General features: G+C 38.6%; 1 protein-coding gene across 1 annotated transcript in view; it reads right to left on the minus strand.

Annotated features, from left to right (window-relative positions):
• RAPGEF4 (Rap guanine nucleotide exchange factor 4) overlaps window positions 1-21,781 on the minus strand; it is a 205,741-nt gene that overhangs the window by 18,884 nt on the left and 165,076 nt on the right. Inside the window, exons 17-25 of the mRNA XM_067549231.1 lie at window positions 20,836-20,914; window positions 14,520-14,670; window positions 13,081-13,169; window positions 12,533-12,563; window positions 12,219-12,297; window positions 6,127-6,273; window positions 5,100-5,197; window positions 2,388-2,513; window positions 1,750-1,928 (exon numbers count right to left, since the gene is read on the minus strand). Coding sequence (XP_067405332.1) covers window positions 1,750-1,928; window positions 2,388-2,513; window positions 5,100-5,197; window positions 6,127-6,273; window positions 12,219-12,297; window positions 12,533-12,563; window positions 13,081-13,169; window positions 14,520-14,670; window positions 20,836-20,914 — 979 coding nt within the window. The remainder of the gene's footprint in view (window positions 1-1,749; window positions 1,929-2,387; window positions 2,514-5,099; window positions 5,198-6,126; window positions 6,274-12,218; window positions 12,298-12,532; window positions 12,564-13,080; window positions 13,170-14,519; window positions 14,671-20,835; window positions 20,915-21,781) is intronic.

Here is a 21,781-nt window from a genome sequence, read left to right on the forward strand (position 1 = left end):
TGCCTTTAGTGAACGTTGAGAGCGCTCAGCAATTTCCAGAAGGGACTCAGCACCTTGCAATATCAGGTCCTCTCTGCAGCAGAGTTGGTGATGCTAGTGCTTGTGGACGGTTTGCATGTGGGCATGGGTTTGGGACGTGAAAAATTATGATTTTTGGAGGTGGAATTCACAGTTCATTTTATGGTAATCCTTTCCTCCCCCATTCACTCATGCCATGACATTTTTTAAAATGGAGGATTTGTATTATAAAATGCAAAAATGTTTTGTCGTGTTTTAATTGTAAATTACTTATTTGTATTATAATTAAGGGATCAATTTGGTCACAGAGGTCATGAATTCCGTGACTTTCTGAGACCTCCATGACTTCTGGGGAAGGGCTGGAGCAGCTGTCAGCCCCGGGATTGCCACCACCGAACAGCTGATTGGCCGGCCAGTCCCGAGGCAGCAGGCTGGAGCAGCTGCAAGCCCCGGTAGCTCTGTTTTCCACCCTCCCTCAGGGTATTTTTACAAAAAGTCAGGGACAGGTGCGGCTCCTTTGAATTTTTGTTTATTGCCTGCAACCTATCCCTGACTTTTACTAAAAATACCTGTGACAGAATCATAACCTTAATTATAATTATACCCAGAGGCCCCAGTCAGGATCAGGGTCCCATCATCCAAGACATTGTACAAAAACATAGAAAGACAGTTTCTGCCCTGAAGAGCTCAGAATTTAACCTGATACAATAAACAACAGGTAGGTGTAACAAACAATAGCAAGGATTAGGAGGAGGGAAAAAGAGGGTAACAGTGCTTGGAATTCTGGTTACACAGGCTAATTGTGTCCCTGCTCCCTTTGAAGTCAATACTGAATTAAATGATGAGGAATCAAGCCCCAAATGCACAAACTGAAAATTCCAAGTCATTTTAAACAATGAGATATTAACAAGAGATCAGCAATCTCTACTGGCCAGCTACCTAGCCAAAATAAAGTCAAATTGCTTGAAAATTAGCTTACATTTTTGGTCCTCCCCCCTTTTTTTTGAGCCAATTGTCTATTTTTGCTCACAAACTATCTATTATCACTGAGCCACACTTTTTTGGGGGTCAAAACTAGGATAATTTGCCATTTTTCAGTAAAATGTACAAATGCTTCATTTTTGTAATGAGTCATGCAAAACGTATTACTCAGCTGGAGTATTACAGAATGTTTATAATAAGCTTTAATTGTGAAGGACTGTTGTTTCTCCATGTGTCCTGCTGCTATCCATCTCTAAGCTTGGTAGCTGGAAAGAAAAAGGACAAGCATAATGTTTTGGGTGTCTGAAAAAAATACTACAAACAGAGTGAAGCTAACGTGAGCCTCTTTACACTTTCACCCTGCTCCTCTGCTGCTCCACTTTCACTCTTGGTAGAACTCTGGGCTGTTGCAGAAGCCTGGATGCACTTCGAACCCAGAGGACTTGTAAGGACTTGCTCCTGCATGTAATGTAAGTGGGCTGGTCCCACTGAACTCAATGAATTACTCATATGGGTGGTTGCAGGCTTAGGTCCTACGAGTGCAGGGAGCAAGGGCAAAGAGAGGAGATGAACAGGAAAGGGGAAGATGAATAGTATCAGGGAACAATCCTACATTAGCAGGGGATGAGCAAGATTAATTAGGGTTTTTCTACTCTAAATTTGATTCTCTTTAAAAAGGACAAATGACAAGTACATTAAAAACTTGGCATGTATTGCAATCTCTTTCTGTACATATTAGTGTATACTCACTGGGCTGCTATCTTAATGAATTTCTTTAACAGCTGAACACGCTTGCTGAGTTGGGAGCAAAGACAAATCTCTGTGACCACCCAGAACTGGATTTCATTAAATCTTCTCAAAAACAAGTCCAAATTTGCTGTGGTCTTTTTAAAATTGTGCCTTCCAAATGTGTGGTAAATCAGCTCCAGCTAGGAGAGAAAAAACAGGGTTGGTTTTTAGACATCTCTTTTGTGGGGAGAAGTCACTATTAGGTTTCTAAATTATTCAAGCCTAAAACTTGCAGTGCAGTAAATGTGTGCATGATACAGCTGACAAAGATTCAGCTCGCATTGCAAGTTCAGTAGAAAACCACTAAGGCACATTAAAATAATAAATATAGTCTATGTAGTAGTAATTTAATACCTTCAGTGAGACATATCAAAGTAATTGAATATACAGTGCACTATTAGGAGATGTTTCATTTATGCATTTTATATTTTTGCTATCGCTGTTATAGTATTTAATAGTTTCAAGGCTTGCAACTGTTAAGTTTCTGCAAGTTAAACTCAGAGAAAATCCTGCAAACAGTATCAGAATCTACAATGTATAATAATAAATACTACAATGTTTAATAATAAATACGAACATGCTATTTTGATTCTCCATACCTCATGCACACAGTTGAAGAGCTCCCAGTCATAAATTGTCATCTGGTACGCTAAGTCTTTGGAGCTCATGAGTTCAAAAGTTCCTACAGTTCCAGTCGATGGGCCTTCTTGTTCAGGCAATGGTGTCTGTGAATAAGAATGATGATACAAGAATATTTCAAAATGCTAAATTGCACCATCAGTGTCAGTCCTCTGCAGAACTCCTGATTTTTTCCAATGTCACCAATTTCTGAATGGGTTTCAAATAATATAGCTGGAGTCTGCTTTCAATGATAGGTAACAATAAAGACTCTATTATCAATTCCCATTTCTACATACACAAGGATCTGGACCACAACACACAAGCCAAATGTTTTTGCAATTAACAGATTTTAAGGATGTGAATTATTTCCTTTATTATAATTCAGAAAGCTGTAACAATTACAAGGTCATCTTATAAGTGTACCTCATACTTCTTTTTCCTCTCAGTATACTTTGCATAGATTCCAGTCCCCAGATTGCATAACTCCCAGTTATATTATGGGAGTTTTATGTGTGCACAGAATACATTCCTTTGGGTTATTAAAGTATTAATTTTTAAATGGATGTTCACATCATTTAATAAAAAATGTAAGCTGCAGTTTTGCACACAAATAATTCTTAAACCAAATAGATTTAAAATGTGGGCTGGGATGATTCCATGTTTGGAGACATCTACAGTATATATTAGGGCCAAACAGTCTGAACCATCCATGCAAAAATTATTGAATTGCCAACAAATATATCTGTGGCTAATCCACATGCACCTAGTAAACACATCCTGGGACCTGTTAAATAATGGCTTCATGTGAACCCACATTTTAAATTGCTTTTGCTTCCAGGAGAGGGCAGTGTAGTTCATTTACAATTTCCTCTTCAAATTCCTCCATACTGTCTTTACTTTTTAATAAGCAATGATCTATTGCAGATGGTGATAGATGTGCTGTCAAATGAACAAGCCGCATCCTGAGTCCAACCTGAATCAGGTCTTCAAGATCAGGCCCCATATTTCAACAGACTATATATCCGAACAAAAAAGTTAAGTCTACTACATTAATCTGCTTTTACAAAAGTATATTATGGCCGCAAAATTTAAAAAATAAATAGGTCTCTTTGGATTAACAAACCAGCAGGCCCCTATCTCAGTAATACATGAATATATAGTAGGTTTATTTCTGACAGAGTTACTACTTTTTTTCTCTAGGGCAAACATGCATCACAAACAACATAATGAGACAAACATGTCAAACTGATCCAAAATAATTTGCAATGAACTACTGGCATTACGACCCTACAAGCCTAGCTTTGCATTTTTAACTTCAGAAAAGAGTGACTTTTGCACAAAGTGAAATAGATTGTTGTTCCTATTCAGAGACTATCACTCTGTTACCAAAACAAGCAGCTGGCCCTAAATATATTTTCCAATGCTGGAGAAGAAACATTTAGACTTAGACACACAAGGTATTTACAAGTTCATCCATTCCATAATAACCCCCTTATTTTCACAAGGGGCTTGCCTAGCAAAATGTTAACAAATTCAGACTAGAAAGTACATTCTTAAATGGAAAAAGGTGTTTAATTTTATAGAATTCTGCTAGTTGTTAATATCATTCTTCAGAATACCGCAGGAATAGTCACTGCATGGATTTATTTTATGGAGAGCTGAGAAGCAACTATGAGATGCTCAATGCCCTCTATTCCTCCTGAAGCCAACAGGAGCTGAGAACAGTCAGTACATCACCTAGTCTCATCTAAGTGGTACAATAAAGTATATTTGACATAATCAGTCCATGCTAAATAGAGAGAGCGAAGATGGAAAAGGCATCCAAGGACTGAAAATTTACAACTAAGTTTCTAAATCTAAAGCAGAAGCAAAACTCAGATTTTTCAATATCTATAAAAGAAGGCATACATACTAAGTAGCTTGTTAAAAGCATATAGGAGGCTTGGAGTAATAGAGTTCATGCTGACATGACTTGGCAATGACAGTTGTTTTCAATGAAGTAAAAGGAACAAAAAGTACAGTTAAAATCAAGCTCTATAAAAGCAGGGCCCACGGACATTGTTTGAGTCACTGCTTGAACAGTAAGCACTTATGAACAATTTTATTTAAGAAAAACCAGACTTTCTACTTAGAATATTTTATGTGATACACGTTAGAATCAGCTGTGATTTTGACAGGGTATTTGGGGTGAGGGGAACAGGGAGAAATGGTTTTAAAGAATTTACTGCATGAATCAAGTCTGTATAATATTTTAATTGATAATATCTAGCTCCCCTTATACATCCGTGAATGGGGACGGGGAGCAGGGGGGAGAGAATTCTATAATCAGATCCTCACCACAAATCTGGGTTATAATATTTTGCTCTTCCTATATGCTCAAATTCCAAAATTGCAGCTATGTGGATAAGGGAGAACAAGTTTTGCCCTAGGTTAGGAAATGATACTACTACCTCCCCCCGCTCACCCCCTTTTTTTTTTTTTTTTTTTTTTTTGATAAGGGCACTCCTCCCACAGCACTATGACAAAATTTTAGCTTTGACTACCTCAGATGACTTTAGCAAAAACACTCAAAAGGTAGAATGGGCCAAGAAACTTTTGAGCTATTAGTGTTCAGTGTATCCGGAAATATATAAGCTCGAAAGAAGCTCTCCGATTTGCAATGCCTTCCTGAGAACAGTATACATACATACCAGGGAATCAAACTGGTCTCGTGGGCAAGCGAACAGACGTCCATTAACACTGAGAGTCGTAAATGCTGAAACATCATTAGGTTTGAGTACAACCTTTTCTGTAAAAAAATGAAAGCATCTGATTGCCTATTAAATGCATGTGGAATTAACAACAGCAGTGAGCTAACAACAATAACAAATTAGTAGATATGTGCATTACTTGAATGTGTATAATGAATGCCCATCAGGGGTGTTCAACCTTTTTGTGTGAAGGGCCACACTGCAATTTTTTTCTCACTCAGGGGGCCGGTGAGCTGCAGGGGACTGGAGGGGAGGGGCTGCTCCTCTACTCGGCTGGCTGGGTTTTGTGGGTGAGGCTGCTGCTGCAGCCTGGCGGCCGGATAGCCTTTGGTGGGCCGGATTGAGGCCCGCAGGCCATGGGTTGGACAACCCTGGTGGGTGACTATCAGAACCCACTGACTGAAGAAAAGTGGCATCAATATATAAAAGTGCAAATCTCAAGTGAAACTCCCATGGAGCTGGGGAATGCAACCCCAACCCCCAACTGAAAGCAAGAGTTAGGGAACCTGCATAGCAACCTTTAGACACTACCATTGCACCAAAACCCCAACAATAATTAAGGACTCAGTTCACCCTTTTCTGAACAGATTAGAACTAGCTGTTCTTCCAAAACTGACTTGTAAGTCAATAAGTCAATGCCTAAGGAAGTGGTGAAATGCAACTGTATTCAGCGCTCATCATGGCAGTCCTAAAAGAAGGGTGAAAATCATAAGTTAAGGAAGAGCTTATGAACTAACTTGTGAATCACTCTCTCCAACTGTATGCTAAGCAGGCTGCCTGCCACCCACTTCTGAAACAAAAAAAATGCTGCAACTGCAAAAAAATGGGGTAGGATTTGCCCTTAAGAAAGAACTTTCATACTAGTTGAACATGTATTAACATTTATTGGAATAGCCTTTACCAAACCAGTATTGGTTTTGTGCTTCATTTTAAATGAGAAGCATTAAAGATCATGCAAAAACCATACCTCCTCCTGAACTCATCTTTACTATGATTAAGCCTTCTCCAGATCCTAGTTTATCTGCTACTCCGCTGATCACTTCCTTAACAGAGGCAACCACTGGGACGCGGATAGTAGTGTAGGTGTGGTCTATACAGTATACCTTAAACAGAACTAAAGACAAAAGCATGCATTGTGAATATTGTGCAGTTTACAGAATGCAGTTTACTTTGCAAATGACTTGCTTTACTTCAATAACCCATTGCTCACAGATATAACAAACAATAACAGCAGGTCACTACAACTTTGCTTGGTACTGTAGCTTCACAACTGCAAATTGTTCTAAAGTTTGACTAATTTCAATGACTGATTTGCAGGAACTTCTAGCAAATTATAAGGTACCAAAAATTCCAATATTACTATATTACTCATAAAAGTCAGTATCACTTGGTGTTTCCTTATGTTTCAGGCCACTAGATAGTCAAATAAATATTTAATAAGTGATTTTCTTTTCAAGAGTTAAGAAAAATTGGCTATGAACTCTCTACATACAATATAAACCAGATTTGATAAGAGATCCGTGATCACAATCAAAGCTCAATTTAAGATGTGTTGCATCTGTTGTAGTCCCTTTTTAATATTCAAATGTTATTGAGAAACCAAGCACATTACAGAAAATGAGGGGAAATGCCCTAACAACAAATATACAACTGATCCCATTAAATTATAGAAAATACGAAGCCATATTGCTGCACAGTGACTGAGATGATATTACATCAGCCTGTAAAGACCATGATGTAAGTAGCATGAATTCAAGCCAAAACAGAAAGCAAGCAAAGAACTCCTTTAGTCCAACTGCCAAACAGTTTATGGGGTATTATAATTATATGTTAGCCTTTTATGTTCATTTTGCTGCCTGCCCTATGAATGAGAAACATGCAGCTTTGGAATCAATTGCTATATGACCCTATAGCATGTGATGAGTGTCTCCAGGGAAGCAATATCTGCATGGTCTTATGGCTGCTGGCGGTGACTGGGTGGTGTTTAGTGGCCTGTGATATATAGGAGGTCAGACTAGATGATTTGTTAGTCCCTTCTGGCTTTAAACTCTGTGTCTATGTAAATTCAAAGGAGAGACACCCAGATTATGGCTCTCTGAATATGTGATGTACATGCATGGGGGGATGCCTGTAGGATTCTATGGATGTATTTCATAGGATGAACATTTGTACAGACTGATTCACATGTGATATACATTCATCAGCATAAAGCCTGTGGTTATACAATGACCTGGTTGTTCCCACTCACAGATCCCCATATGGAGGGTCATTTCCATGCATGAATCTTTTCCCATCCATACAGAAGAGGAGAGTGATCAGCTACTTTCATGGAACTGTGGAGTGGATCACCACTAATCTCACTCCACAGATGTGGCTCTGTGCGGGGGGAGATGGCAGGAACTGGGCTGGGGACAGCCAAAGAATACAGACACTGTCCTCCTTCCAGTCTGGTGGAGATTCATAGAATGAGATAATATGGCAAAATGAGATAATTTTAGCAATACTACTTTATTGGAGCCATAATTCCAGGGAAGGGGGGGAGAAGGGCAGATGAGGAGTTCACAGAAGCCAGGGCCAATGGGTTTTTGTAGTTGTTGGGGTTTTTTAAACACAAAACCAATGAATTTAACCAAAATATGATGTTTGCTTTATCAGCAGGACAGACTTGAGGTGCCGGCTCTACTAAAATACTATCATTTCGTACAGAGTATCCTCCATACCAAGCATCACAAAACACTTTGCAATGAGAGGTGGAACAAAAAGATAACAAAGAGTTGGGTATAGCGACATACTACAGAAAATGACATACAAATGTAAAGGAGAACAAAAGGAACAAGGAAGGAGGCAAGTAAAAGCAAGAGAGATTAAAGTACATATCCTAGCAAGCTAGTAAAAGAGAGGGGGAAATGGAAGGACACAGCAATGGGAAAAGGAAAAGCAAGTAGAATTTAATGTTGATTATCAGATAAAGTGGAGAAAAATTTCAAGATGAGTTTTGAGAAAGAGAAAATAATGGAGGCCCTGATCCAGATCCCACTGAAGTCAGTGCAAATCTGTCCACTGATTTCAGTGGGCTTTAGTGTAAAGCTTCAGATGATTCTGAAGGACAGCGTGGACTCCTGACACAGAATACCAGAAATCAGAGATGGAAAATATCTATGAGGTAATCAGATCTTTCCATATGCCAGTGCAAAATTGCTCCTCATTTTCTAGTACTTTATCCATTGCTAGGGTATTGAGCTGGATATTATCTCTCAAATGTTAAAGATTTGGAGATGAATTAAATTATACAAGATATGCTGTACATTTGCTGTTTAAATCTACTGCAACTCATCTTTGGAAATAATTCTTGCTCTGGCTCACTTTATGCTGCCAGCTTTCTCAGAATTCAGACTAGCATACTAACAGTCAGAGTAAAACACAGAATGTCACCACAGATGTGCATCTGTAAGCCTTAAAGGTTAAGTTCTTTAGAAATGTCTACCTCCTATATTGTCCAGGTCTTAAAACATTGCATGATATGTGTAGCTGTGTAATTTGCAAATTTGCACTTTCTGTGAATTAAGCTGAGATTTGTGATCTACAGAGAGCTAGAAATTTTCACGAGTGGCACCCTTGTTTAGGATGGGCAATAAATTAAAACAGATCAACACCAGTTCCCCAATATACTAAGGTTTTAATTGTGTATAAGGGACAGAAACCTTAATAACTCAGGACACTATTAGGGCCCTTTCTGGTGATGATGGTGTGTGTAATGGGGAAAGTGAATGAGTGGGTGTCAGCACAGATATATGGGAGGGTGAAAAGTAGTAATGTTAAGGGCTGACTGCATTGACATTGTGTTGTTGGGGTGCAGGGAACAGAGAGAGACAGATATACAGTGATGCTGTGCATTATTTTCTTCAGAGAGCACAGATCAATGCACTGAAAAAGATGCCCAGGGACCGTGCTGTTTGCCTGATGTTATTACTATCCCTGCCTCAGTTACCTGCTCACTTGCTTGAAATGCTGTCCCTATCTCAGGCTGGAGAAACTGGTAAGAAAGAAAATTGTATCGGTTACAGCACTATTTAAAACGTGTCTTGAGCTAATTGAAAACATTATTCAAAACCAGAGAAAGGGTGAAGGATGATAATGGGGGGAAATAGTGAGGTGGGAGTGAGTGGGTGGAAAGACAGAATGGGATCCCCACTTTTCAATTTGGGGGGCACCTGTTAATCCTGATCCCACCAAAGTTCGAGGAGCCTAGTATCTTATTGCGATTTTTCATACTGCAAAGGGATAGGCAGGTGGTATTTAATCAAGGATGTGCAGATCCAAAAGAGAGCAAAAGGAGAGGGAACTAGCTCCTAAGACCAAGCTAATGTAGTTTAGAAGTGAAAAAGTCAGAAACCCAGAGGCTAGGCTGCAGTAGGGCAGCCATGGGCTATTGTCTGAGGACAAAGTGCCCTAAAGCCAGCTTAACCAGCTTCCAGAGGACAGGGACCTTCAGACAGGTATAGCGCTGCCTTGCAGGCTCCTACACATACAATCATGAGACCAGTGCCTGAAGCACGGCTGAGGAAAGGCGACATGACCAAGGTGTTCCTAAGATCTTCTGATCTTTAGCTGCTGCAATGGCACTTAAGGCCATAAACCAGCTGGTGCAACTTGGGACAGTCTGTTAATTCTTCTAAATTGCACCAAGGGGCTATCCTGGTGCAGATACATCAGAGGATGGGGAGATGCAAGGTGATTTAAGAACACCTTTATATCCACTCTTCCTGAGCAGTGCTGCAGTGTAGAGTCTGTGCCAAAGGTGCGAATTAGTGTTGTTCCTGGGCTGCTTTCACCTACATAAGTAGAGCACTTATGCTGGATGTGCAAGAGGAACCGCTCCATCATTTAGCAGTCCCACTCTTTACAGTCATTCTTACCTCTGTTATTATAACGTCCACACTTCACAATTCTGTCTCACTCACACCATTCATGGAATATTAAACAAAACTGAGCTACAACAATTATCTGATGACATTTTTATTCCAGTTTTTATTTTTTAAGAAGTCATTTTTGTATTTTGAAATTTTCTTACGTCATTCCTTCGCCCATTCTCTAAATAAGTGGCTTGGGCAGTGCTGAAAACAACACCACACAAAGTGCAAACTAGCTTAGACTGAGCATGTATAGTAGAGGAGCCATAGGAAAAAAATGAAGGGTCATATGCTCAACTGGGGTAAATTGGGGTAGCTCTGTTGACTTCAGCAGGGAGGGAACACTGACAAATGAGATCAGATTGTTGATCCTTTAAGTACATGATGCTGGCTCCTGAAGTGTCCATTCCTACTTCACAGATAGGCAACTCCCTTCTGTCAATAATGGACCTAGATAACTGGGCAGTGCTGGGCATGGGCTGGGGGAATTTCTTCCTGCTCTCTGTGGCAATCAGCAACTGCGCCATGAGATTTGATTACTCTTATCTTAGCGTTCATCATTATAAAGATCATTACTCATAAATGCATGGATTGTAAGACCAGAAGGGACCATTATGATCATATAGACTGATCTCCTATATGAGACAAGCTACAGAATTTCAGCTGGTAATTCCTGCAGCAAACCCAGTCAATTGAGGATGGGCAAGAGCATGTTTTTTAATTCAGTCTTGATTAAAAGACTCAAGTGATGGAGAATTGACCATAGCCTTTGGTAACCTGTGTTAATGGGTAGTTACCCACACTGCTGAAAACTTGTATCTCATTTCTAGTTTGAATTTTGCAGACTTCAAATTCCAGCAATTGGATCTTGCTATGCTTTTGTCTGATAGATTAAATAGTCCTCTAATATCTCTGCTCCCTGTGTAGGCACTAATAGACCATCATCAAATCACTTCTTAAACGTCTTCTATAAATTAAATAGATTGATCTCAAAGTTTCTCACTGTAAGGCATGATTTTCAGACCACAGGTCCTTCTTGTAGCTCTTCTCTGAACCCTCTCCAACTTTTCAACATCCATTCTAAAGTGTGGACCAGAACTAAGTACAACATTCCAATAGTGGTCTCACCAATGTCATATACAGATATAACTGCATTTCCTTAATATTCCCCACTTTGTACAGCTAAGGATCCCGGTAGCCCTTTTTGCCCTGGCTTCACACTGGGAGCTCATGTTCACTTGCTTATCAACAATGATATCCTTTTCAGATCACTATTTTCCAGGGTACAGTCTCCCATTCTATAGATACATTCTTTGATCCTAGATGTACCACCTTATTGTTCATACATTCATCCAGAGCTGTCCCTTGATTGTCAGAACAAGGCTGGGTTCAAAGATAAGGCAGCTTTTATTGTGAAAATAAATTTTAACACCCTTTTCAATGCCGACTAACACTTGGAAAAAGGTGCCAGGATTTATGGGATATTTAAAATATCTTTGGTTACAATGGATAAATCACAGAGCCAGATCTCCAATCTGCCTCCACACAGAGGAGCTTCTCCAGCTCAAAATAAAAAGAAAGTCTGAAAACTGAGTAGAGTTGAAAAGTCATAGTTTGACTGTAAATTTGATCTTGAACTCTGCAGGGGAGGCAAATAAGAGACAAAATGGCTAGTGCGAGCAAATTGAGGTTTCTATTTAATAGGCCTTCCTGTCTTAGAACAGAGATTCAGAGCCTGACTCTCCATTCCATTTACACACGTTTTATGACAATGTAACTCCAATGAAATCAACAGAGTTATGCCAGTGTATAATCAGTGGGAAACAGGGACCCCCAATATCATGTGTGTTCCAGATTACTCGTTGCATATGTACTACACACCGACACATTGCTAGGGCTGTTTTTAAACTGCTTTATTTTTAAATTATTTTAAAGGAGTGTATTTTTAAGTATTTTTCCTCTGAGGAAGTTCTATTAAAATTAGTGACTAAAAGGACCATTTTAGGTGAGGAAAGGCAAACAGGTTTTTAGTCTCAGATTTGTAAATTGTGGATAGTTATATTTATTTTGATCTCTGCCCCAGGAGTGACAAATTTACTATAAATATCAGGAAACAGAGTGCTGCAAACCCCTGTATGCATGTACTTACTTTCATCACTCCCCCTGATCGGCTGGCGTTTTTGTGCTCTGTCATCTGTTGTGTTAAACTGCTGCAAAAGAACTTTGTGCTGCCAAAAACAAACAAAAAAAGCTATCATCATAAATGCAAGAAGAAATATGGAGTAGATCTAATCAGACATAGTGTATCAAAGATGCAGGAAAGAAAGTAACAGAAAGGAATTTGCATCTTAATGTTTGAAAATATTTCAATATGTATTGTTTTAATAAATTATATGTTACTGAAGAGGAAAGTCTTAAAACAAATCTTTTGTTTTAGAAGATTGCCAGATAAAGTCCATTTACCTTCTTTTGTGGCGCTTTAGCTTCTTCTGAGCTATAGAATGCAGAAAAAGCATATCATTAAATATATTTTGGAAGATATTACCTACAGTATAATTTAGACATTGACCACTCTCCAAACTATAGTATCTAGGCATCCATACATGTTTTATACTAAGGAAAGAAAGGAAGATTATCATAGTCTAACTTAGGATTGGGCAAATATTGCAAAGATTGTACACAAACATTGATTGGCACATTTTTTCATAGTTTCATAGAATTTAAGGCCAGATGGAACCATTAGATCATCTAGTCTGACCTCTTTGCTTTAGTGGAATTTCTTTTGTATTTTTCCTACGAATGTTTGAGTGAATTTGGTGTTCACAAGAATGTTCATAGAGAGAAAAAGTGTCACATGTTTGTCTGAACATGCATGCATAGAAGCATTTGTTCTAGAATTGTTGGAGCAACCATCTTGAAAGCTCTCCATGGACTTGGGAATCATTTTCCAGACAGCTCTAAGATAGACATTTTCCACTGCGTAAAATGAACCAAAAAAGTGAAGACCTTACATTTGTTTTACTGTCTTCTCTAGCTCTGGGAGTTGCTCTCTTAGTGCTGTAATAATTCTTGTATCATCTGATACAGATACATAAAATTCCTGTAAATGATACAGAATAGTCTTTCAACAACAAACCAATAGATGAGTTGTACATAAAAGAATAAAGGATTAGTGAGTTTACATATGCTAGTTTACTGATGACTAAGAGTGAGATCCAGTTTAGTGAACACGGGAACAATACTCAACACTCAAATTCTAAACCAAATCCTGTATCCCTTCTGTTTGTGTAACTCCAGCTGATTTAAATTAAAAATACACATACAGGAAGGAAGCATGTTGGTAAAAACGTAAGACAGATGTGCTTTTCTAGTTCAGTATGTAATCATGGCCTTGTCAAACCATATTCTACATTTTTAGAAGACCATGGAGAAATATTATGGAATTCATTATTTTTTCACAAATAATTTGGTAACATAGGTAATTTTACACCTAATACAATGAAACCCTCTTTCAGTTAAGTCATTTTATCTTCAAGTAGCAATTAAAGTCTTAATTGTTGTTATTACTTATATGACACCCAAGTGTACTGTGCACTACAGAGCAAACACAAAGGCATGGTACCTGCCCCCAAAGAGTTTACAATCTGCATTACAATTGATGTTGTTCTGGGTCAAATGCAGTAGCGGGGCTGTGTGCACGCGAGATTCTCAGGGACCTTGGGGACAAGCATTCCAGGCTATAGAAGCCACTTTGGCTGCAGGACAATTGGGGATGGAGTGGTCTTTGGCTTCACATAGTGACAGATCCTCTAGCTCATGGGTGGCCAAATTTACTGACCCTCCGAAACCCTCCCCCTCCTCTGGGCAGAATCCTCTAGCCCCACAACCTTACCACAGGGCAGAAGCTCCAAGCTCCTCACACCCGTCTGGTAGGTGGAGAATGGGGGAGGGGGTATAGAAGGCTCCCCGAGCTGCACTTTACAGTTGTAAAAGAGCCGCATGCGGCTCACAAGCCACAGTTTGGCCCCCCCTGCTCTAGCCCCTCCCTGGCACATCCCAACCAGATTAAAAAAAACCCATCTCCATGCCAGGATTAGGAAGACTTTTGTGGCATGCAGAGAGTTCATCCTCCCTCCGCAAAATCCTGCCTCCCACCACTGCACAGCAGAACTGCAAAAGTTTTGCTGTTGTCAGAGCCCTCTCCACCATGGCATACAGTATCTTACACACAGCAAGGATTTGTTCCTGCAGGCTCTGTAACTGTTGTACATTAAAATAAAAAGCAATCATGTGTAAACTGAGAAAGGAAACACAAACAGAACTTTGCACATTAAAGGGATTCATGGCATCTGCATATTTGTTAACAGAATTCTAAAGGCTGTGAAATGGTTTTATGCAAATCCTCTTTGGTAGCTGCTCTTCGGTATAATGAATAGGAATCGCACTGTACCTCCAGAAAGGCCACTGCTGCTTCATCCTCTTGTAATAGATCTCCATACAAAGCAGCCCATTGTAGAACCAGTCGGATGACTCGCCTTTTATTATTAAGGGCATAATCCATTTTCTCCTGCTCTGAATCTTGGGAAGGCTGGGCATGGTAAGTGCCAAGGTGTCAAGGAAAATATTCATTGAGTTAAAATATCCAATACAGTAAGAACTGAGGAAGCTACTCTTTTCAGGAGCCTTGAAACACAGCTTTCCAGCAGGAATTTCTCAGTGAGGTCAGAAGGTACAGATTTACATATCTTTTTTGTTTCTTACCATACTGTAAAGGTATAATGAAGCCTCTCAGTAATACTGTTCATGAAAAAACAGAGGGCACTTTCTAAAGAATGAATCAAGAGTCACAATCAGACTGCTTTGTCACAGCCTTATAATGGAGCAAGAGAGAGGACACTTTAGAGCCAGGGAAAAGATGGTTAATCATTTTCATCTAAAGAGAACATTCTGTCCTGTTCTTCTGGTAGAATAAGACGGAATCATGGAAATAGAAGAATAAAAAGTTTCTCTTTTTGGTTACAAATTATTTCAGCCTCTCTCTGAGAGAGTTTTTACCACCTGTTTACATGCAGTAAACCTTTGGTATTATTACTCTTATTTCTAATTTTATATTACATTATTCCCAGCAATCCCAGCTGAGTCGGTTCCCATTGTGCTAGATGCTATACATACATCTGTTGAGAGACTGTCCTTTCCCTGAGGAGTTTACAGTCAAAACAAAGGATAGAAGAAAGGAAATATCCCCATTTTATAGATGAGGAACTGAAGCATAGAGGGATTAACTGATTTGGCTATGGTCACTCAGGAAGCCTCAACTCTGTCACATGACTCAGCCGCGTATCATATCCTGTGCACTGCACTTTGTGACATGCATTTAGGAACATAAACAGTAAAATATAAAGCTACATATTTAACAAAGGGTGGCTTTTCTTTTTTAAATGTTTAATTACAAAAAGATGGAAATCACAGCAAAAAATTAGTATTTTGTTTAAAGGGAAAAAAATGTAGAAAAAAGATAAAGACATAAATAAACAGCATCAAAAGCACAGTTCCTGCATGCACGTCTTGTGAGTACCACAAAGAACAACACACCTCTGAAGCACTCACTCCTTTATCTACAACTGTAATTTAAAGAGCACTAAGCTTGTGTTTAAAAGAGCTGCACTGATGCCTCTGTTAAGTTAGTGGGGAGCAAGCTATAAAGCTGGCTTCTGGACCCTCTCCCCAATCAGAGGGAAGAAAGTTCAGGAGATTTACTTATTTTATTTACAAGATTCTATTTTAATAACATTAAGCTAAGTGCACCTTCGGGGTACCTCTACTGAAATCAGTAGATATCCATTGGGGCAAATTGGGCCTATTGAGACTAGGTTTAGGAAAACATTTTCTTTAAAATATTGTACTGAGTCATATCATGCAGGTTTAGGTAAAAAACTGCAAATTTCAAGTCCAATATGGGTGGGTGGGTGGATTTATAGATAGATAGATAGAAGGCATGTCCATGGCATTTGTAAACAGAAAAAGTTCCCTTTTGGGGTTGGAAGTTTGGGACAGGGGAAGTTTTATTTCAATTTGCAGAAGGAAAATAAAAGGCAGTGAAGAGATGTCTGCATATTCTCACAGAACATTATTGGTTCAGTCTGCCTCAGAAACGCTATAAAGCAAAACAAAATTCACACATAATAAATACAGAGAAGCTTACTTGTCCATAACTTACAGGAGAGACCATCAATACAGCTTGCCTTCTTCCTAGTCTATTACCTATGGGAAAGGCAGGGTTTATATAGCCTCCTTATATCTCAGCAGGCCTTCCCCCGTGCTCGCACTACCACCCTGCTCTTGGGATTATATTTCCAAGACTGTGATGGTCTCTTGGTTCTGACAGATGGACAGGCTGGACACACCAAGAACCAATTTGATCTCTCACCACTGCAGGGAGAAGGAAGTTCCAGCCCCCCCCCGGTTATACGAATCCACCCTGGGTCCTAAAGCCAGAGGCATCAGCACAGTCTTCTTTATACAACCCACATTGCTTCCCAAGACTTCTTCCTCGCCCTCAGTGACTTCATTTCCTGTCCCAAGCATCCTTTACTTGAAAACCTGAAATGGGGTCGTACTGGCTTCATACATTTTAAAGCACCTGTATGCCCCATCATGGGCTTATGCCAACATTCATTCTGGTCTGTTCCTGCTCCCATTGAACGGAACGGATTTCATCGCTGTCCACAGTGGGAGCAGGATCAGACCCTTCATGGACTTGACTCTCATTGATTGAGGTTAACAGTATAAATTCGGGGGTGGGGGAGGGAGGACGACGACGACAAGACACGACACACTTGCTCCCAATAAATGGATGTTTGTGCGTGAATTAGGGAGAAAATGATTGTGGTGGTAACTTTGACTTGCCTTCCTTGGAAGAATTTTTGGCCCTGGCCTCTCTCACCATATAATAGCTCTGATATGAATCCGGACATAGTGAACTTTCAGAATTAATTTATTTCCATTGTTTCAGTCAAATCAAGGATGGGTTCATTCAGGACACAGCTTCAGGAGCTTACCCGAAAGACTTCAAACTCCTCATTAGAAATCAGAATCATCTGTAAGATCTATGTCAATCTTTTCATTTTAAAATTACACCGTGATTTCTTGTTTTTCCCACAGTAAAGCAAAGCATTAATTGGAAAAAAAGGTGGACTTATGAATACATACTTTTCTAATATCCCTCTGACCAAAAATACCCCACACAGATTAGGCACTTCACTAGGATTAACGGGACAGTTATTTGACTGCTAAGCTTCTGAGTGTGACTAGAGATCTGCATTCTAATTTAGTTTAGAAAGGGTTTAACATGACTAGGGAAACATGTCAGCCTATTTATGAGAGTGCATAAGCCCAAGCATCATAGGAAGTAAATAATAGTTTGCAGGCTATGCTCTCTAACATTTTAGGCAGCAAGTTTAACATTCCACGGAGTCATTTTCATCATGTAGTTTCTACCTTTCAAACACTGTTATTATTTCATATATTTTTACGTACTTATTAACTGACACCACAGGCACCAGTAATTTTTACTGCTCATTTGCTTATTTTTAATTCGGCTAATAATGGCTCCTTTATTAATGTTATCATGGTGAAAGTTAGTGAAAACCTCTTAACTCTACATGTTGCAAATGCATTACAGTTTGCAATCAGAAATAAAATATTACATATTTTCACAATAAGTAATCATCAGATATGCAGTTAATTGTGAAACATGAATCAACACCAACATGGTTAGAGCTCGGCACTTATATTCTAATTCTGTTGGCATAAGTTATCTTTGCTAGAAAGCAGAAGCAAGTTTTGAAGTCTGTTCTTTTATCTATGCAATTAAAAATTAACTACACTAATAACTAGTAATTGTGTAAAGCCAATGTGCATCACTGTGATGGAGTATAAATTCTTGTTGGTCTGATGGTAAATGAAGTTAACAAAACATACAATGTATTTTCTATAATTGCCCAATGTAAGTATAAAGGTCTAATGGCTAAACTGTTGTTGTGTTTACATGAGACATTTTTGATCAGATGATTACAGCTACTTTCCACTTTTCATTAGAGGTTCAGGATCAGGTGAAATAAAAAACAGCCCCTTCCAGGCATGAGTTCACGGCAATTCATCTGTTAAGTGTGCACTGAAGAGTAAACTCAAAACAATCTGCTGGAAACTGTGCCACTAAGTTTTTAAACAAATCCTGACTTTGGGATATCTGGACCTGAACGTTTGTGGCTTGAGCCCATTTCCTAGATACCTATATAACGTTTGTCAGTTTTGCTTGTGTATGAATACATATATTTTGGTACACACATACAAAGACACATGCACAAGGGTGTGAAAATGAAACTGACTAGTGTTATTGTTCCGCTCTATAGCTTGTAGCAGGGCGGCCTAAGTAACATTGCTATTTTCCATGCTGCGGCTCCTCTTTCGCTTTTGAAAATACTGCAGGATAAGCCGTGAGGTATTTGTGATGCTCACAATGATAGTGCAGAGCTGAGCGGGTTCCACATCTCTCCGGCAACGGCGTGCGCACAGCATAGAAAAACGGCACAAAAAAGCGTTTGCAGTTTGTTTGGGACAAGAAGGGAGGGAGAGGGAGCACGTTGCATCATGGGACGACAACAAGCTTCCCAAAAGCCTCTGTGGCTAATTGTACTGTGGGATAGCTACACATGGTGCAGTGCTTTCAATGTCGACCCAAGCATGGCGAATGGGGATGCAAGAGCCCGACACAAGGAGCGTGGTGTGATCACACTCCTGCAACTTCTAAAATTCAGCGGGTGTTTTATCTACTTTAATCTACAAATATAGGAAGGTCATTTGATGCTAAACTAATTACTAATGGAAGAAGTCATTTAAGCATAGAATATTTACATTAATGAGGAATTAATTAATACATTATTGACAGTGCACAAGCAAATCCTCACCCAACACAGGAAGACAAGAAAATTCCAAAAACTTTCATGTAAAAATCAACAACTTCAGAGAATGACTTTCACAGAGTTATTTAATTTTGAAAGACTGTTTTGAGAACTAAAAACTCTTATATGAAGAATAGGAGTCTGGACTTTTTGAAAACAGAATTTCATTTCCTGTCAAACTCTAATAAAAGTTTTAAAAAACTCACAAAATGGACAAAGTTAAAAGAAAGATTAAAAATTAAATTTAAAAGTTATCTGGATTTTTTCTTCCACAAGAAGAACAAAGGCAATTAAAGAAACATTGCATATTCATTAAACAGACTGCATATTCAGGAGCTAAAATTGTCATTTAAAAGCCAACCCCAAAGGCACGGAACCAATGAAAGTGGCAGCAACCAACTTGATTCTCAACTACCCTGTAGTAATCTGAATTGTTAATAACTGAGTCATTTGGAAAACTGAAATAAAGTGAAAAAACCAGACCAGAATTACAGGAGAAATGTCCACACTTGTCACAGAGGAGATGCAGAGAACAAACACTCATGAAAATTGTTTCTGCTCTTTCCTGCTTCATTGTTTAGCATCATAAAATTTAACTGAAAAAGCAATGCTTTAGCAAGAACTTCTGGCACCTTCTGAAAATAGAGTCAGATAAACTCATCTCCTTGAAATTCATCATCTGAGAATAAAACCATTATAACAAAGTGATTGCCATTAAAACAATCAAAATTAATTTACACTTAACATACAACAGGGCTGGAGATGCCAGAGCTATTTCCTACTCTGTATGTAGAGAAAACTGGCATTACAGATACCACTGTGTGGTAACATGGGAAATGCTGACAATTTTAATGATCGCTCACCTATTCATCTTCCCTGGGGATGCTTTTGTTCTTATGTTTTAATTACTCTTCTTTCATTTTGCACAAAAATGGAACTGTTGGCTGAAGCAGCTACTGACCTTCATCTACTCCAGGAGCCTGAAGGGTTCAGCTATTGTGCCAGAAGGAATTGTTTTAACTAAGAGGAACCCAATGTCACTTAGTGAAATTCAGCGTGCATGGTAAGAAATCTCTAGAAGAAAAGATGGAGTTTTCAGGCTCCAGAATTTTATTTCACCATAGTGTCAGTATGTACCACCTGCTGGCAGCTTAACCCCCAAAAAAACACTAAGTTATCGGTAGGCTTGGCAAAAAAAAAATTTTTTTTATATAATTTGACAGATAATATCAATGTTTATTTTAAGCATTTTTTTTTTTATCAATTTAACTTTTCCCATTTAAGAAAAACTATGGGTTTTAAGCATTAATTTTTTGGGGATTTATTTAAATTGTCATAGTCACAAGAAATTATGGTGTGTGTGTCAGGAAATGGTGGGTAGGGGTCAGGCAATAATTATTTAATGACTGTAGATGTTGAGATTAAAAAAGTTAAAACTTTATAGCCATCAAAACACAAATGATCAAAATCACATATCAAAACCTAGAAAGTATATATCAAACTCTTCAGTTCTTAAGCAGCATTTTTCTTGCTCTGCCTGTGTGTAAATTTTTATTATTATCGATGGAAATATTTCTTGCCAGTCTGTGTGCATACTGTGAAATCAACATTATCAACATTTACCAACACAAATCTAACCCTTCTGAGCCTAGTTATGGGTAATCTGTCATTCATACTTTGGAAACTTGGCCATAAAAGCAAGGCTCCATTAAATTTTACTGGTCTTTGGAGAGCCAGGAATTTTTAAGAATGCATCTGTCTCTTTTCTGACAGGATAGTTTTAAAACTGCCATTACAAAAGGATATTGTGCCATCAAGACCGGACAAAGCTGACTATTTGGCATAAAAACACAGTGCATCATAACAAAATCATTTAAAACAGAATCTGTGAAAAGAAAAACACATAAAGCAGAAAGTTAAGCTCTTGCAAACAACTCAGGGTTCACAACAATACTTCTTTAATTGAAAGATCTCATTAACTTCCTGAAGACTGTGAAGAGGTCAGTTTGACTCGGTTTTATATTTTTGAGGTATAGTATTAAACCTGAGGACAGGAAATCTATGTATTTAGCATGAAATATTAATTTGTTTGCCTTGTCTGAATGGATTCTGCTGTGGTTATGCATCTAGATTTGACAGGCACCTTTCTTTAGTAGATGTACTCAGTCTGCATCAAAGGAATCCTTGCCGTGACATACTGCACTAAGGCTCTGATTCAGAAAGGGACGTAAGCATGTGCCTTACTTTAAGCGCACATTTATGTCCATTTGACTTCAATGGGCTTATACTAGATACCTCAGAAGAAGTCATTCCACACATCACAATACTCCTGTATAACAGTGAAATATTTGGGCATAATTCTCATATACACTAAGATCTTCAATGTAATGAAAACCAGGCACTCTGTATCTCAGTACCTAGGAAGCATCTGTCAATACGATGTGTCAGCATAACAATACCAAATAGTATACTATGATGGGGAAAGATGGAAAGAATTCCTTGCTGACTCCAGCAGACAATCAGCAAAAGACCAGAAATAGGTAGATTGATAGTCATAGATCTAATTTATATTTTGATTCAAATCAATTCACAATTATTACATTTATATTAAACACAGAGAATTTAGATTTATAATGAAATTAATAATTCAAATATAACATTTTTAGGTTGGAAAGAAATGCTCTTTGGCAACTCAAGAGCTTTCTCTGCCCTCCAAATGAGCTATTAGTGGGATTGCACTGTGTAAATGAGG

The sequence above is a fragment of the Emydura macquarii genome, unplaced genomic scaffold (assembly GCF_026122565.2).
Source record: "Emydura macquarii macquarii isolate MOO-44397 ecotype Brisbane River unplaced genomic scaffold, CSIRO-AGI_Emac_v2 contig_1253, whole genome shotgun sequence".
Lineage (NCBI taxonomy): Eukaryota > Metazoa > Chordata > Testudines > Chelidae > Emydura > Emydura macquarii.